The following is an 18,659-nucleotide window of genomic DNA, read 5'->3' as shown; positions in this document are numbered from 1 at the left end:
ATTTAATTTATAGTTTTTCATGATATTAATCAATTTAACGGAACCAATGGAGGGTAAAGTTGGGGTTTTTGTTTGGTTTGAGATAGGATTTAGTTTGTGATTTTCGTGACATTAATTCAATTTAAAAGAACTAAAGAAGTGCAAACTTGGGGTTTTGTATGGTCAAAAGATTAGTTTTTGGTAAATCATTTATTTTGTGTTTTTCGTAATACTAATCCAATTTAACAGAATTAGGGAGGATAATTTTGAGGCTTTTGTGATTAAAAAATTATTATGAGATAAATTTATCATAATTGTATTAATTTGAGATTTTTTCATGTATTAACCCTATTTTAATAATGGAAGGAACATAAATAAAAATCAATAAATAAAACAACGGCCGTTTAACCCTTCGGAGAAATAGGCGATTATCGCTTTCCTTCTTCTTCGCGCGCGCAGCGCAGCCCCAGTCGAGATAAGACGCGAGTCCACAGAGCGACACAGAGAGAGAGAGAGAGATGGCGTTGAAGCAGACGCTGCTATCCACTGCAAACGCCAAGCCCTTCGTCTTCCCGGCACCGAACTCTTCTGGGTCTCCTCCGAACTCGCTCCTCCTCTCGTTCGCGCCGACCGTCGAGCACCTGACCCGCAGCGCCCGGCTGAGGTGCTCCCTCCAGGCGGCCGCGTACCCGAGGCCCCAGGAGATCCAGTGGAGGAAGGAGCTCACCAACTCCGTCCAGCTCATCGGGATCGTCTCGACCCCCGTCGAGGCCAGGGACTTGCCCTCCGGGAAGGTCGTCGCCTGGACCCGCCTCGCCGTCCGGAAGTCCCCCACCGACACGACGTGGTAATCCGTTTTTTGCCCATCCCCTCGTTTTTTCTCTTGTGGCAAAGGATGGGTGTTTTGGGCGCTTGTTTTTCGTTTAAATTGGAATGTGGCTTTCGTTTTTTGCGGATAATGTGGTGGGTTTTAAGTGGAAATTGGCTTCTTGCCTTGTATTTCTCTGGGAGACTTCTGTTGGTGATGCTGTTTGGGTCTCTGTTCATTAATTTTGGTATTAGAATCGGTCCATTCTCAGTGAGTTTTGCCATGGTGGTTCGCTCGCTGGCGGTTCTCTGGATAATTCATTGGCATTGCTACTTCATCAACTTGGAAAAGTGATTTTAGTCATGTACAAAGTTGTCTTTTTTCTTGATTGGTGTGGACAATAAAAGGGAAAGGAACAATTTTTTGATAAACCTGTGTTGTCTGTGGAAATATTTTTCACTTTGGTTGTGGGAACTTGATTTACTGCGTGTTATTACGACTTATGTTGGGCACTTTGATGACTTGTCACTGATGATTACTCCTCCAGGATAAATTTGACATTTTGGGATGAGTTGGCACTTTCTGCTTCTCAGCATCTAGAGAAAGGTCAACAGATATTTGTGTCTGGTCGGCTGGTTTCAGATGTAGTTGAAAGTGATGAAGGAAAGCAACAGACTTTCTATAAGGTGGTGTTTTCTTTGGCTATAGGATGCTTTTTGTCTTCCAGTCATGATTTCACTGGAAAATGATTACTTAAGTGTTCCTGCAGGTCGTTGTTCAGCAGTTAAACTTCATTGAAAGGAACCTCTCTACATTTGCGCTTAACGATCATGGGTCAGGTAATTTAAATTCCAATATACTATAATCATCAATTGCTATGGTAACTACATGAGTTCAGTATTATTGTTGCTTACTGGTTGCAGGTAGGAATTTTGGCAGTGATCCAGTCCACAATAATAGTTCCACTGTAGAACTCTGGCAAGCTTTTTTCGCCAATCCCCTGGAATGGTGGGATAACAGGAAAAACAAGGTACACCTTTTCTTCCCTTAATGATCCAATGTATAGGATGAAACCTGACTGCTCTATTACGATGTGTAGCTCTCACTCGGTTTGTCACATTTGTGTGGACGACCATGATTGTTCATGAGGTTTTATCTTCATAGGTGGTCCAAATAAGCTGTATGGCTGAGCTTTCTATCAGTCAATAACAAGTGAAACCAGCAGGTTTTGCATGCATGTTCTTGTGCACACAGCCCTGGGCTTTCTTTGTGTGCTTTTGGGCAGCGGCTAATATGCTTATTGCTTGTGTGTGGTGTCGTGCAGCATGTATATCTATGCATGGGTGTCAGAATGTCATTTGTCACATCAAGTGTGATATCTGTAGTTTGCTGGCCAAGTGCAGTGCAAAGTCTTACTGCGTGCGAGTATGTGGATTTGTTGGTTTTAATTTTGGTCATCTTGACATAATTATATAGACCTGGATCTTCAGTGATGTGAGTTGATAAGGTAATATTTCCCAGAATAATTCTCTGAAAATTGACCAGTGAAGTAGTTTGCAATGCCTTCTGCTGCTAAACATTTCGATGGGTTTTGGTCAACCTTAATGATCTCAAACAGACATAGACATCTTTTATTTTCCAAAAGAAGCTCTGTTGGGTCATTCACTAGTACATAAAACAAAACTTAAAGAAGATAATGGGGTGCAAGATGTCTTAGTAAATCTTCACTAGAATTCAGATCTAATTAATGAAGGAAGATGTCAAACCTGTTCCTGGGTGTGCCAATTGGTGTTCTCTGGTTGTGTTCTTATCATGACGACCTAAGTGTATACTACAAAACAGGTCAACCCGAACAAGACATGATTATTTAATTGTCTCGATCTACAAAACACGGATTAAATAAAGGGTCAACAAGAATACACGACCTGTGTGATGTGACTAACATACAGGTTAATGGGTCAACATGATTGCTTGACCCGTCATGAGACAGTGGCAATCTGCAAGGGCTTCTCCAAGAGGGGAAGATATGAGAAAAAGAAAAGCTTGTGGGTTTTACTACAAACTAGAAAAGAAAAGCTTGAACAAAAAGCTACAAGAAACGAAAAGTTTGTGGGTTTATTACTACATTTGAATGTCTTTTCCAAATGAGAATTCTGCATTCGTAGCACACACAGGAAGACCACATGCGGTACCATGAAACACAGACGACACAAATGCACACATGTAGCACCAGAGCAAGCACACAGTGCACACACATGTCGCAGCCAACACACACCAGCCCACATGCAGCTAGAAAATGATGCGAATGCACATAAACCAGACCATGAGAATAGTCAAGATCTATCCGGAACCGAGAGAGGCCTGCGAGGGGGTCCTGATGCTACAGAGGCGACAAGGGAGATGGAGAAGCATGATTAAGAGAACTTAGTGAAGAAGATGGCTATGGTTTCAATTTTCACTTTCAGTTTTGTTTGTATTATAGTATCTGCTTTCCCCCCTAGCTCATATTTGAAGTGCTTTTCCATATATGTCCTATAAAAATAACAATTACACAATCATTTTAAACATAGTTCACGGGTCTATTTCATGTTTGGAGGGTTTGACACAAGCATGACACAGCACTACACAATTATTAATCATGTCTTGGGGCCCAAACCTGCTAACTATGTGTTGTATTCAAGTTGTGTTATTTTGTCGTGTGAAAAATCGGCACCCTTACTTGTTCCTTATGCAAGTACATTCCATCTAACATCTACTGTACAGCTCCACCTTTTTTGTTATTCACTGCCATCTACTGCTTTGGATGTTTTTATTCTCAACTGCCAGTACATGGATTATCTGAGGTGTAATCTGAAAATCTTGGATTTCATGCCATTTGGGGATAAACTTACTGTGCCAGTTGTTTTCTTTCTACTTCAGAGTGTCTTTAATCCATTCTAATTAGTTTACTCAAGTGTTCTACTTGTATGTGTGATTGGCAGAAGAACCCAAAATATCCAGATTTCAAGCATAAGGATACTGGCGAAGCTTTGTGGGTTGAAGGCAGGTATAATCCACCATGGGTAAAGTCCCAGCTAGCGAAACTGGATATGAGATTGGGATCTCTTCAAACACAGGATGCCAGAATGCCAGTGAGTGCAATGGCCGGTGATGATGCTCTAGGTTTCTAGCTATTTGTGTGCCGATAAAGTTATTCATCTGTATAGCTCTGTCAAACCCCCTTTGTTCAGCAAACCCCAGTAAAGTCTCTCAATAGGTTTTGTTATTATCACCCAATTTGCTCACGGTTTTCCCCATTAACCGCATTGATCACAAGTCTCTATACTACATCAGTTTAAGATCAGTTTAGGAGGCTCAACTAAAATTCTTTATTGAGCAAATAGTGTTGCCTTCTCTTGTTTGGCATCGCGTGAAATTTTGCTTGTTGAGTTGAATGGAAGTTGGGAGCATTTATTCTGGATGAACATCATTGATTCTTGTGCTAGAATTTCTACTGGATGAGGAACAAGATGGTAAGAAGCACTGGACGCCATTACATGCTATATATATTTTCCCCTTCCATCATCTCTCCTGGAAAGTAATCCTGATTTTCATGACTATACATCGATATTGTCAGTATGTCGCGAAAAGGAAGCAAAATATTGGAGTCATCGATGTGCCATGAGATCATCTTCTTGGTCTTGTCAAATGTGAGCAGTTCACATCATAACCAGCAGATTCACGAGGATGACTCCCTGGAAGCCTCATCCCAAGAGTGGCAGAGTGGCACCAAACAGAATTAAACTGAAGAACCCATCCTTCTCAAAACTCAAAATTCCAATTAGTTGAGTTTAAAGGATGTACATTTGTCGCAAGCCCTGGGATAAGGGGTGTGGCAACTAGGCGTGAGCATCAGTTTAGGGTCAACCCTAGACCGATCCTAGACCGGCCCAACCTTGCTAGTCCTGGTCCGGTTCCAAGGGAGATTGGGTCGATCATTGGTCCTAAAATTCCTGGACTAGTATTATGCAGATTGATCCTCAGTTCTAAGAATTCTGGGTCGGTCTAACCGGACCAATCTTGACTATATATATTACTTAAGATTTTTTTATGTAGAAAAAATCTTAAAATAAACGGCGTTAACAATATTAAACAGCTCTTTAGTGAAGAGTTCAAGTAATTTTATATTATTTTTAATAACTTAGATTTTAATGTTTTTTACGGCATCAATAATCATAATTTACGAAAGAGGAAAATGTTTTTGTGAATAGTTCTCACGGCGTCCAAAAAGGCATAAAAAGCTCCTTATGGCATCATCCTCTAATATTCGTTCTCTTCTGTCTTATTTGTCCTCCTAGTCTTCAATTTGCCAAAATTGAAATAAACAACTTCTCCGCTCACCACTTGACACTTGCCTCACTCACTTTGAATCACTGATGTCGCTCACCACTCAATGCTCGATTAGCTTGTTGTTTCCCACTCGACATTCGATACTCACCCCACTTGATCCTCACCATTTGTCTTTCTTAGCTGCCTCACTCATCATCGAACCTATTAGGTCGGTATGGTTATCGGTCGCCCTTTTAAAGAATACAAAAAATGAAATTAAAAATTATTGGTTAGTCCTAGTTAACCCTGAAACCGAACTGAACTCATTAGGTCAGTTTGGTACTCAATCACTTTTTTAAAGAGTACAAAAAATGAAATAAAAAATTATCAATTGGTCCCGGATTGATCCTGGAACTGGATCGAACCCATTGGGTCAGTTCGGTCCTCGGTCTTAAGCTCAATAGGTTCGGTCATTGGTCCCAAAAATTAAGGACCACCACTATGTGGGTTAATCTTAGAGTTAAGGGGCGGACTGGCCCAACCTAAACTATGCTCACCCCTAGTGGCAACTAATGGACCATCGAATAGTTCCTCCCTCTGGTTCTTACTCTAATTGTGACACACCGATCATGCAAGATCAGGGATTGAAACTTAGGGCGATTGTGAACCTAGGGTCTATATGGCAACATTTTTATTTCTCCCGATTTCTGTTCTTTTGTTCCCCAAAACAAAAAAAGAACGAAAATCTGTTTGGTAACACCAACTTATTATTCTAATCTCCAGAATAAAAAAAATGGATGGGGAATAGATTTGGAACAGAAACAAGAAAAAAAAAATAGCTTCTTGTTTTCGGGAATAATTTCTAAAAATAAGTTTTTTTTTCTTTTCTATTTTCTTTTGCTATTATTTCTTGTTGCAGCCACCACCGGACGCTTTGCCAACTGTCGGCCACCTCCTACCACTTGCGATCGCCATCCGCAGCTGATCGTCAGCAACTGCTGGCGACGGTTGCCGCCACTCGTAGCCCACCAACCGCCGCCCGTAGCCCACCCGTCGCTGCGGCTCACTAGCCAACGACCACCACCGTCCATCGGCGGCTTACTATCGCCATCCGTAGCTGATCGTCAACAACTGCTGGCGACGGTTGCCGCCGCCTGTAGCCCACCAACCGCCGCCTGCGGCTCACTAGCTAATGACCGCCACCATATATCGACAGCCTACTATCGCGAACCGCCGCATGATCGTCGCTTCCCGCCGCATGACTACCGACCGCCACCGCAGGATCGTCGCCCACAGCTCACCGACCACCGCCCCCTCTCGCGGTCGATGAGCTATGGGCAAGCAATCCCTACGGTAGTAGTCGACGGCGATGATCGGCAATCGTGCGGCAGTCGTGCAACGGTCGTGCAGCTAATCGTCAACAACTGCTGGTGACGGTTGCCGCCACCCATAGCCCACCAACCGCCGCTCGTAGCCCACCAACTGTCGCCTACGGCTCACTAGCCAACAACCGCCACCGTCCATCGGCAGCCTACTATCGCCATCCGCAGTTGATCGTCAGCAACTGCTGGCGACGGTTACCGTCGCCCGTAGCCCACCAACCGCCGCCTGTGGCTCACTAGCCGACGACCGCCACCGTCCATCGGCAGCCTACTATCGCCAACCGCCGCATGATCGTCGCTTCCCGCCGCATGACTACCGACCGCCACCGCAGGATCGTCACCCACAGCTCACCGGCCATCGCCCCCTCTCGCGGTCGATGAGCTATGGGCGGCAATCCTACGGCAGTAGTCGACGGCGACGATCAGCGATCGTGCAGCAGTCGTGCAACGGTCGTGCGGCGGCGGGCGACGGTCGACGATTCGTGAATAAGAAGAAAAAATAAATAAATACAAAAATTTATAAATTTTTACCAAACGCATTTTTATTATTTTTCTATTCCAATAATATAAATTTTGTATAATTACCAAACACCTTATTTTACTCAAAAACTGTTCCCGAAGTAGAAATAGAAAAAAAACTATTTCTGAAAAGAAATAGTTCCTAGAATAAAAACATTGCCATGCACACCCCTCATCTCCAATTTCTGGAGTTAATATCTAACACATTGTGTTACTCTGCAGTAATTTGGTTTCCGGCTATTCATCTAACGGAAATAACTTGTAAGTCTCTTTGACGGCTCATAAACTATACCAATTGTTGATAATTGCACGTGAAAATTATCTTACCAACAATCTTTCTGGTTTATCCCATTAGGCTCTGGTGCATGGAGAAGGATCTTCCCTGTAGCGGGAAAGCACGGTGTGAGTTCTACTATGTCTGAATCGTTGTCAAGCATAAATTGTCTGAGCTACTTTCGTCCTCTGTCATGTCTTATGCAATATCACCCAATGACACATGCAGACCATTCCTTATTTATCAATTGCGGAGAAACCAAAATGATTTTTGAGGGGAATGAATATGAAGAGGACACCAGTCCGGACAACCCATTGATTTTCTCCTCTTTTTCTTCTGCTTCTTTGGAAAAGTGGGCTTACAGCAACACCGGGCTTTACATGGGAAATGTCAACTCTGCTTATATAGTGAATAACCCACTTTCCATGAATGTGAGCGCTTCGGGATTTTACGAAACGTCTCGCCTTTCCCCTTGGTCGATCAGATACTATGGCCTTTGCATGATAATTTCACGGGAACAATACCCGAATCCTTTGCAATTTGAAGAACTTAAATACTTTGTAAGTGGCTTCATTATACTTTTTGTTTCTCAAGATACTAACTTTCCTTTGAGGGATTTTGATTTATACACCACTTGCAGTCGTATAAATGGAAGCACATTATCCGGAAAGATACCGATTTTATCGGGAATTGGACCAAAATTACAAGATTGTAAGTATCTCAATCCTTCTCAACTAGGGCAAAAAACATTTATTTACATGATTTCTGAGATACTCAAAAGTTGTTCTTATATACAACATTAATTTATTCAGGGACATGCAAGGCACATCTATGGAGGGACCTATTCCTTCAAGCATATCTTTGTTGAAAAACTTGATGGAGTTGTGAGCATTCAATCCTATGCAATTGTTCTCTATCTCTTATGATCTTGTAAGCTTGTGTTTTATCACGAAAATGTAGAATGGATGTATTTGCTATATGATGGAATGGTTTTTATATGCATCCAAGAGAATATCTTATTTGAAAGGTCCAAGCTCGAATTTTCCTAATTTGCAAGACATGAAAATGATGAGGACTTTGTAAGCTCAATATAATGAATAACTGATTTGTTTCTTTATGTCTCTTTTTAATTATAGTTGATCACCATTAACTATCGTTTTTCACATCTCAGAATTCTAAGAAATTGCTTGCTTATTGGCTCAATTCCATATTACATTGGGGAATGGACAAGTTTGAGGACATTGTAAGTTGTCATAATGAAGTAGATATTTCATTTGATCCCAACATTTTCGTTTGCTATATCTTCTTTCCTTTGCAAAGTCCAGTGGACCCGTTGTTGCATTTTTAAGAATAGATATTTCTCATGAATGAGAAAGGCCTCCAATTGAAGATCAAATTACATGCACTTCTACAAGTTTTCTCGAGAAAACTGTCTAATCCGTCTCATTTTTTTCATCTTTAGGTAGAGATCTCGAGCATCAACGGATTGACTGATCAAGTTCCCGACACGATGGGAGTTGCTCTAGATTACATGTAATTACAAATTTTCTTGACCTCTCCTCATGTCCCATCAAATATGTAGTTGATTTTCCTTCCTTGTTAGTATCATATATGGAATAATTCTTTAGACAAGCATTGCATAACTTTTATTTGTGAATGTAGGTTCCTAGCAAACAACTCCCTTATTGGAGCAATACCGGTTGGGTAACAAGTAGCAAGCATTATCTGTTAGTGTCCTATGAACATATCCTGTCTTTTGTTCTTGGTTTTCCATACCATCGTCATAGATTGCAGGATCCGACTCGTAATTCTTAGTATGAGGCTCATGGGCTGACATCCGATATACGAATCTTCGACTATTGTACTATTGTTATTATTTATGGGGGTGAATATGCGCAATAACTAGATCAAGGTATGAACTACAGTGACTTATCTTACAACAGTTTCTACAAGTTCTTCTCTTATTAGTTGTCGAAATCACAAGTGTGAATCAATGCACATTCTCTCTTTAGGCAGAAATTTTATAGTTACGTCTCGGGCCTACATAGTAACATTTCTATTTCTCCTGATTTCTGTTCTTTTGTTCTCCGGAACAAAAAAAAAAAAAGAACAGAAATCTGTTTGGTAACACCAACTTATTTTTCTATTCTCCCGAATAAAAAAGTGATTGGGGAATAGATTTGGAACAGAAATAAGAAACAAAAAAAAGTAGCTTCTTGTTCGGGAACAATTTCCAGAAATAAGTTTTTTTTTTTCTTTTCTATTTTTCTTTTGTTTTTCTTCCTTGTTGTGGCCACCGCCGGCCCTTGCCAATTGTCGGCCACCTCCTACCACTCGTGGCCCTTTGTCGCAGTGACCATCACGACTGGCGGCGATGATTGCCACCACCCGTAGCCTATTGACCGCCGCCCACGGCTCACGGCCGACCACGCCAACGTCCGTCGGCAACTTGCCGTCGCCAACCGCCACACACACTATCGCCTATCACTGCATGACCGCCGACCGTCGCGTCGAACGCCGCCATAGGACCACCGCCCCTACCGCGGTCGATGGGCTATGGGCGGCAATCCAGCAGCGACGGTCGGGGTCGTGTGGTGATCGTGCGTAGTCGTGCAGCGGTCGTGCGTCGATCGTGCGATGGTCGTGCGGCGATGGCGGCAGTCCGTGAGTAAAAAGAAAAAAGAAATAAATACAATTTTTACCAAACGCATTTCTATTATTTTTCTATTCTAAGAATAGAAATTTTATATAATTACCAAACATCTTATTTTACTCAAAAATTAGGAAAAATTTCAATTAAGGGCCTAAAGTGGAATTGTTTTCTCAAAAAAGGACCCAAAATAGACATTGTCTCAAACAAAAACCTGAAGTGACCAACTTAATTTCAAATAAGGGCCTCAACTTAAAAGCCAACCAAATCTTATTTGCATCTAGGGGTATTTTGTCTAAATACTTTTTTCCTTCTCTTTTTAATTTATTTTCTCCTTCTCTTTCTTTTATTCATCATCATCATGCCTTTGCCTTTTTCACTCTTTAGATCACATTCTCCAAAGTCCATCTTTATCTTCCTTGCCGAATTAGCTATCAACACCCTCAACCTCATTCGTTATTGCCCTCAACAACAATTCCAGTACCTTTGTTGAAAGATGAAGGTCAATCCAAGCCCTAGATTGAGCACGAGTGGACCAAGATGTGACACTCAGCTTGATTCGATCCCCACATCTTGTGGTCATGGTCAAGCACGAAGCATGATGAGGTGTAAGCCATTAGCTTGCTGCCCTCGTTGTCATCGATGCTTGAATTCAAATCGGTGCTCATGCAGGCTATGATCGATCTTAGCGAGGAGAAGCCAGATTGAATTGCCTAAGCCAAATTTATTAGAGGCTTTTGAGGATTCTCTAGGATACTCATGTGCATTGATTTGTTCAATGAAATACATGGTTTTGGGAATTTCTAAGTGATTTTGCACTTTTTTCATCTTGTTATTCTCTCTCAAATTTGTGTAGATAATATTTCGGAGTTAGAAAGGCAAATTTGTTTGAACATGTGTAGACCGAGTCATTCGTTTTTAGATTAAGTGATGTCTAATTCAAATCACCACCAAATGCAAGTATCTTCAATCATGGGTCATAATGATTCAGCAGCCTTTGAAAATAACCAGCATGCACGACACAATTGGACCCTCTCAAGAAGCCACATATTCCACCTCAATGCAATATGCGTCTATGAATGTTATGAATAATCCAACCGGATCCAATAAAACATTCCCAAGAAGCTACAAGTGAAAGTTATCATGGCATAGGCAATTTCATTGGCAAGGAGAGCATGAAATTGTTACTTTAATTGCCATAATAAGTTTTTACAAGCAAATTGAATAAAAACAAAACTTACTGATGGATATTTCTTGATTCTCAAGTTCATTATCATCATCGGAGAAGGTGAGTGGTGGCAAATAACTTAAAAACCAGCTTATGCCAAAATCGATGAGTTCTTGGGTGAGGATGCAAAATTGCATAATGTAGAGCATGCGCTTTGAAATTTGCTGATGGGGAGGCTACAGAACTGAAGTATGCAATTTGCAGTTTTGCAAAACTGCATAACTTCTCGAATATCTTTTCGTTTTCTCCTTTTCCTAAATTGTTCAAATTGTTTTGCACATGTGCAAGCTTGTGCGTGAGGAGTCTAATGCATTTGTCAAGAAGGAGGTGAGCAAGATGAAAAAAGAAAGAAAAGAAAAATAAAAAGGAAAGAAAAAAAAAAGTCTTTAGATGAAAATACCCCTACCTACAAATAAGATTTGATTGGTTTTCAAGTTGAAACTCTTATTCGAAACTTAATCAGTCACTTTGGACCCTTATTTGATACAATGTCCAATTTAGGCCCTTTTTTTAGAAAACGGTTCCACTTCAGACCCTTAATTGAAATTTTCCCCAAAAATTATTTCCGGAGTAGAAATAGAAAAGAAAGTTATTTCTAAAAAGAAATAGTTCCCTGGAATAAAAACATTGCCATATGCACCCTCGCATCTCTGTAGTCCCTGCCAATATTGGAATGGTTCACGCTTCTCTTAAGATGAAAAAATTGCAAGTCTTGATTATGAAGATTCATTTTGCCAGTTGGATCAGTGTTCTTGGAGCGTCTTGACTTCAGTTATTCAAAGATGAGGAAAGGGACCGAGAAAAAATGAGGACAAATGATACTGATCTGCTCTAGGAAACCCACTGGTGACTGGAAAAAAAAAATATAAGATGGATCCACGGGGTTTGTTTTTTCGGAGAAATTTTGAACAAAAGACTTTGGCAGACCAGAAAGAGGAGCGGCATCACACGGGACGTGAATGACTGACCGAGAGATCAAGGGACGGATGAGAATACATGTAATATACAATCTGACTTTATACTTTTAACCAACAAAAGAAAATGAGAGGAGAGAATAATCTTTTGGAGGACCAATCGAATTGTGAGTTTAGACATCGGGGAAGATGTTAAAAAGAATGAAAAGGAAAGGCAGAGGACGATGAGCCACAACTCTTTCTAGTGGAAACTTCTTTGAGAAGTTTCACACATGATTCCTACTCTAGAAAGTGGAAAGGGGACAATCCAATTTCTGTACATGCCCAAACACAAGCATGGAAGAAAGAATATAGTGAGATTTTGCCACTGTTGGCCCTTGCATCTTCTTTCTTATCATAAGAAAAAGAGAAATATCACTCCTCCGAAAGAAATAGCTTGTCTTTTTGTAGCTCAAACGGAAGCATGGAGCCAACAGTTCTTCAACTTTAGCAAAAATTTTGGAGTCATCAATAATCTTTGTCTGCTATTTGCTAATAGCAGCTGTCAATGCACTTCCATGGTGGAGCAGTGTTTAACAGGCAATACACGTTGGCCTCCTACTAGTCAAGATAACCATGAGCATCGTATTCACAACTAGAACAGTGCAAACTCTATCTAATCCACGGCTGAAACCTGGTATATCTACCACAAACTCAGCCTTGCCGAGTTCCTTTTAACCTCTGATGTCAATTACATGAATATTAGCAGCACCAGTTTATCCTCCAATATAAATTCTCAGTAAAGTACTGTCTTTCCATGAAACTCCTGATACAAAGACTGTTTGCACAGAAATTACATAAGGTAGTAACTTTATTTTAGAATGGTGAAGTTATGCTGCTGAAGCCAAGCTCCAGAATGTTTTCTAGTACAGTGATCAGCGGGCCACATGATGCCTAAAAGAATTCTACAAGGCATCAGCAACTGGCAATAATGTTGGGAACCCACAAGAAGTCGGTCTAGAGGGCCTTGACTCGGCAGTAAAATGACAACAAGTGAAGCTATCACCATGTCAGTTGTCAAAACTATCCATATGTATCATCATTCTACAAGCACATTACACGGCCGCCTCCTACTCCTCTGCTTCTTATCCACATCAAATTGCTGCATGGAAAAAAAGAGTACAGATGGTTAACATGTGAGGCGATATTATGATATGATTCCCTATTCTATCTCATCACCAGGAATAGAATGCAAATGCAACGTTTCAAAACCTCTCCTGACATTAATGCTGTTGTCCATCTATTTGCTTTTTATCTAATCAATAATCAGAGACTTGTCATTGTCAATTCATTTTCTATTTGCTCACATGAAAGATAAAAGGAGCTTGTATCTAAGAAACGACAATCACACTAAGCTTAAAAACATGAGTTACTTTTACAACTACTAGAACATATGTAGTTAGAGGGACTTCACCTGTTGGCACAGAAAATGAGGAACCCGAATTCTCTTGGAACCATCAGCCAGACGTTTAAAGGGCAAATGGTTTTCCACAGGAATAGAATCATTGTTGACCTACGAGTAGATGCAATACAAATGTTAATGCTTTTCTCAAACCATTGAATTTTTAGATTAATCAATGCATTTAATATATAAATAAATCTGAAGTTACTCTGAGAAGGGCAAAGAAAAGTTGGGAAAAGAGCAAGGTATAACCTATCATATATGAGATTCTAAGGACAAGGATCTCAAAAAGAAAGTGTGGCGTGCAGACTTTAGCACCAATAGAATATCACATCGAGTTTCAGCAAGAATAACATTGTCTGTGACTCTGTGAAGTAGGTTTGTTCAGCAAATTCAAGTTTTAAAGCGCCTGATGATTTAATCAACATCCCAAGCATGTATAGGCTAGAGAAGCATATTGACAGAAAGCACAAATTAATGTTAACACTATATTCTTGTTAGATTCAGACCATACCTGGTTTTGAATAACCTCTATTAACAATTCTTCACAACCTGATGCATATACATTCTCTAAACTGGGGCACTGAATTAACAATCGATCTGAGAATGCAAAGAAATTTACAGTTAGATTAAGATGCAAATTAGGAAAGCATGCGAGATGCATCAAGGTCCCTATAACCAAAGTAAGCACTCGATTAAGACCAACACATTGTTTAAAACATACCAGGGAGCAAATTTTTACAGGCGTTGAGATTCAGGTCATTCAACTCTGGGCAGTTCAAATACAGGGCCTGCATTTCAATCAACAAAATAAGAACGCAAGGAACCCAAGGTAACAGAATGCAATATGCACATCCAAGGATCTGGGAGTCTCACATCTAAGCCACTACAACCCCACAAGCTGAGTTTTTTCAATTTGCTGTGCTTAATAATAAGCTTCTGGTGTATGAGGTGAAGATTGCTCTTGGGCCTTTTCTCCATCCCCTGGTTGATGGCTTCATCAGAGATGAGGCTTTCGTCATTAGCATCACATATGGTCATTCCACAGTCCATAAGTTCAAGAAGAGGCAGCTGAGCTGTGGCAAACTGAATTCCACCTGAAATAAAAACATTTAGTCAACCAAAATGAAATGCAAGAATTGATTTGAATATATTTATGTTCAGCTTCAGAAACAATGAACAAGAGTGCTAACTGAAAGGAAATGCCATTTATTTAGAGAGTAGTCCAGGAAGTTACTTGAAGTGATGTTAGGACAAAGGGCAAGCAGGAGTCTTGATAATGTTTCAGGAAACTCATTGCATATCATCCCAATGCCACTGTCACTAATGCTTGACCTGCAAGTAACAATAAATTCATGTTTAGAAAAGTAGTCCAATTATTGGGGCTGATGATTAATTATATTCCTTCGCATTTTAAGCTTCTACGGACATTGCCAATGCCATCTTATCTGTTACACTATTCAAAAACAAATGTGTTTACGTTATGTATAAGAACTTTGGCAAAAAACAGAAACATGAATTGACATGATGAAGCTGAATTTTCTATACCACTGAAAACTCATAAATCAAACATAGGAAATCAGACCAGAACATACCCACTGAGATCAAGCAATTCTAAATCCGAAAAGCTTGAAGTAATAGCAGCAACCGAGGCATCAGTGATTTCTGATCCAAGCACAAGTGAGAGCATCCGCAAACCCCTGTACAATGATTAAATTAAGCAATGGTCACCAAAGCTGTATCTAATTAACGATGCATCAATGCTTTCATGGGGAATTTTAGTCTTTAGTATCTAGGAAGTGAACTTAGTAGGATCTATATAATCGCTAGACAGCTAAATGTGTGGAACATGGGCTTATAACTCTCTTGAGCTTAAAGAAGGAAAGAAAGGCCTGTTTGAAGCTGTTATCAGGTGCAACATGCATGACCAAGTTACTGAACAGACCTTAAATCTGAAGCCGTAAGAGCTAGTACGACAGCATGGGAAAGCCGAAGTGATGCAATGTGAATATTTTGTAACCATGGACAACTCCTTCCCAGACCATCAACCATGGCAATCAAATCTGTACAATCATTTCCATTGCGAGAGAATTCCAAGGAGATTTCTCTTAAGTTGGGGCAGTTTAAAACCTATAGGGATGTGAAAATTAGTCAGCATCATTTGTCACATCTATCAAAGAAGGAAGAATAAATATGCATCATACATAGAAGATATCCTAGAACATGAAAAAGCGAAGGGATGCAATCACCATTTTTGAGAGGGAGTAAAGATCAGCAAGCCAGAGCGTAGAAAGACTCGATGAGCTGAGAACCAAACCCCCAAGGTTAGAGCAACCTTCCATTTTTAGACTGGTTAGGCATCGTTTGTCAGCAACAAAACGACCCAATTCATCTCTGCAGAAGTTTGCATAAGTTAATATTATCAATGAAGAATCCAAGCTTTATAGAACTAAACATTTTTCTGCACATGTGAATAAGAAAATGGAGATCAAACTGCTTAGGTATCACTAACAACCATTAAACAGATTAAGGTAATTTCCTTGCTGGAAACAAACAAGACACTAATTAAGCCGCAAAATGGATATTTACTTGCAAAACTAAGATGTTAAAAGCATGAGCAACCGAGAGTAAAATCTGAATGCGTTGATCTCCTAAATAGTTGGTTCAAAAGCAGCACAAAAACTAACAGCTTTCCTCTCCTAGTTCTCATTGCTAGGATAGGACGAAATGATGATGCACACACCACAATTGGAAAAACCATCACAATTTTTAGTGGCATTCGTAGATCATGGAGACGCAAACAACTTCGTAAATCACAGACAGGTCACCAAAACCTTTACAACCAGAGCAGACTCTGCTAAAGTCTATTCATTTCGAACACATGTTGCTTGCAAATTACTTGTGCTAGCACTTCAAATAGTTTTCTCAAGGAACATTATACTGGTTGAAAGTGATATCCATTTGCAATCATTAATTGAACAGTAATGCAGGGATCTTAGGGTTCTCCACCCCAGAAATGCCTCGATACGTATAGAATCAAGATCCAAACAAATCTCATATGAAAGATCTAACACGCAAAGGGGTAACAGAAAATTTACCCTGTGATCCGGTTGACAGCATTAGAGGATGTTGAGATCTCCATAGACTCCAAATTAGGGCATGAGAAGGCAATGCAAGCCAGCATCGTCGCATCTACATCACTGCAAAAGCCAACCAACAAAACAAGAACCGAATCAGAGTCATAAACCCAGAAAAGTTTGACAAAGCTCAAGCACATGATCTCAAACCGGAATTAATTGTGAGATCCAATCAGGATGCACACAAATGATCCACAAGTTCTAGTCTTTACTTGAAGGGTTAATGTACGAATCCTGGAACTCCCAAATTCATGAAAGTCTGTCCATAACTGCTGGTCAGGCAGCATTTCCACACTCGTAGCAAGCATTTCTTTTTGTTAATTTTAACTTCAATTTAGATTGATCAAACAGTTCAGTTGCAGTGGTCAGCTTGTATATCAACTTCGGTCCTAATTGATAACGCCCGGATGAATCCTGTCTCTGTCGTTTTTTAAAGATCAGTGCATCAACATCAACCGATCCGATCCACCTCGTGAAAAAACTCCTAGATCCGAATCGCACACTCCGAATCCATGACTGTGTCCTAACCTTTCCATCCTCAGAGACAGCCTAACGAGCTCAGGGCACTTGTTCAACACCGATCCGACGAAACAGAGCTGAGCTCTCGCGGGAACCCTGAGCTTCAGATCCTCGGCAGCCCTCCACACCCTCCTCGAGGTGTCCCGCCACCCCTTGCACACCTTCGCAGCCGCGAGCAGCTCCGCCGGCGGCAGCCTCCTCATGACCTCCCACAAGCACCTCACAGGCAACCCGCCGGCGTCCGCATCCCCGTCCACCAAATCCTGATCCCGCTCGTCGAGATCCGGCTCGACCTCGTCGAAGTCCTCCCCCTCGTCGGCGCGGACGTCGAGGTCGTCGAAGGAGAGCGCGCGGCGGAGGTGGGAGATCGGGTGCCGCGGGAGGAAGGGCGGCGGCTGGGGAGGCCGGGCGGCGGAGGAGGAGGAGGAGAACGAGGGCCGGACGAGGGCGGACGCGGACGCCGCCGTAGAGGAGGCGGCCGCAGCAGAGGCGCTGACCGGCGTGGACGACGCGGCTGCGGCGGCGGCGGCGGTGGAGGAGGAGTCGCAGGAGTGGCCCTTCTTGGGGAGGCCGCAGCGGCCGCAGTTGTAGCTGCCCCGCTTCTTGCCGCGCTTGGCGTCGTCGGAGGAGGAGGAGGGCGAGGGGGCGGCGGCGGCGGAGGACGGGGAGTCGGAGGGCGGGAGGTGGGGCTGGTGGAGGCGGCGGTGCATGGCGGCGGCGGCGGCGGAGGAGCGGAGGCTAGAGAGAGAAAGGAGGGATAGAGAGCTAGAGAGAGAGAGAGTGAGAGAACGCGGTGGTGGTGGGGAATAAAAAGAGCTGAGGGATGGCGCGAGACGGGACGCGGGTTCGCGCCTTCGAGTTTCGAAGATTACTTGTCGAAATTAAAAAAATAGAAAATGAAATTAAAGATTAAATAAATAAAATAGTCTTTTTCGTCGCGAGGGAGCGTTGCATGCGGGCGGGGGGGACTGGGGAGCGTCGGGGACGTGGGGAAATTACGGAAATGGGCACGCGCGCGGCGGGTTCCTGAAATTTTTGAAAAGGTAGGGGAAAAAACGTGCGTTCTTTCGTTGTCTGAAAAAGGCACGGCCATAAAGAGGATAACGATATTTTCGCCCCTCTAGGACGGAATTCACCTACCCCAATCATTTAATTGCAATTTAGAGTGATGATCCTGAGGATTCTTACTTATCATAATTAAAAAATTTACATTCTTAATTTTTGTTTATGGTAGGTTTCCCGTGTACATTTATTGTTAGATATTACTTTCATAAAAGTTCGTGTTGCCAAAAACTTAGGTTTATAATCATTATCATACATTTATTTCGATTTTTGGTTACATCAAAATCTCAAATTATGCCCATTATAAAATATCTACACTCAATTACAATTCCATCCAAAATCACTGCTTAAAAAGCTATCATGGATCCAATATGACACTTTTGAGGACAAGTGGCTTTCATGTGGTGCCACACTAACATCACATTGGAAAATTATAAA

General features: G+C 41.6%; 2 protein-coding genes across 2 annotated transcripts; one reads left to right on the top strand and one right to left on the bottom strand.

Moving 5' to 3' along the window:
• Nucleotides 1–430: 430 nt before the first annotated feature.
• LOC104427426 (protein OSB2, chloroplastic) lies at nucleotides 431–4,180 on the top strand. Its single transcript, XM_010040525.3, has 5 exons — nucleotides 431–826; nucleotides 1,335–1,473; nucleotides 1,557–1,626; nucleotides 1,711–1,817; nucleotides 3,769–4,180. Exons 1-5 carry the CDS (start codon nucleotides 498–500, stop codon nucleotides 3,955–3,957), a joined length of 834 nt encoding a protein of 277 aa, XP_010038827.2. The 5' UTR covers nucleotides 431–497; the 3' UTR covers nucleotides 3,958–4,180.
• An 8,563-nt stretch (nucleotides 4,181–12,743) lies between these two features.
• LOC104434817 (F-box/LRR-repeat protein 17) lies at nucleotides 12,744–17,897 on the bottom strand. Its single transcript, XM_010047679.3, has 11 exons — nucleotides 17,169–17,897; nucleotides 16,602–16,703; nucleotides 15,753–15,897; nucleotides 15,449–15,633; nucleotides 15,099–15,203; nucleotides 14,741–14,838; nucleotides 14,380–14,600; nucleotides 14,228–14,294; nucleotides 14,018–14,103; nucleotides 13,516–13,614; nucleotides 12,744–13,203 (listed from the first exon to the last, which is right to left on the bottom strand). Exons 1-11 carry the CDS (start codon nucleotides 17,867–17,869, stop codon nucleotides 13,141–13,143), a joined length of 1,872 nt encoding a protein of 623 aa, XP_010045981.2. The 5' UTR covers nucleotides 17,870–17,897; the 3' UTR covers nucleotides 12,744–13,140.
• Between the last annotated feature and the right edge of the window lie 762 nt (nucleotides 17,898–18,659).

This window comes from Eucalyptus grandis, chromosome 2, assembly GCF_016545825.1.
Source record: "Eucalyptus grandis isolate ANBG69807.140 chromosome 2, ASM1654582v1, whole genome shotgun sequence".
Classification (NCBI taxonomy): domain Eukaryota; kingdom Viridiplantae; phylum Streptophyta; class Magnoliopsida; order Myrtales; family Myrtaceae; genus Eucalyptus; species Eucalyptus grandis.
Note: the sequence above shows the minus strand (reverse complement) of the source record. Positions and strands in the feature narration are given on the sequence as shown.

What these genes read in the sequence shown, in the direction of transcription:
- LOC104427426 (XM_010040525.3), top strand. Translation starts at nt 498, where the DNA reads ATGGCGTTGAAGCAGACGCTGCTATCCACTGCAAACGCCAAGCCCTTC. An exon ending in AGCAACAGACTTTCTATAAG is followed by an intron (nt 1,474 to 1,556) that starts GTGGTGTTTTCT and finishes GTGTTCCTGCAG; the next exon opens with GTCGTTGTTCAGCAGTTAAA. An exon ending in GCTTAACGATCATGGGTCAG is followed by an intron (nt 1,627 to 1,710) that starts GTAATTTAAATT and finishes TACTGGTTGCAG; the next exon opens with GTAGGAATTTTGGCAGTGAT.
- LOC104434817 (XM_010047679.3), bottom strand. Translation starts at nt 17,869, where the DNA reads ATGCACCGCCGCCTCCACCAGCCCCACCTCCCGCCCTCCGACTCCCCG. An exon ending in CTGTCTCTGAGGATGGAAAG is followed by an intron (nt 16,704 to 17,168) that starts GTTAGGACACAG and finishes TGGCTTTTGCAG; the next exon opens with TGATGTAGATGCGACGATGC. An exon ending in GAATTGCTTGATCTCAGTGG is followed by an intron (nt 14,839 to 15,098) that starts GTATGTTCTGGT and finishes TGTTACTTGCAG; the next exon opens with GTCAAGCATTAGTGACAGTG.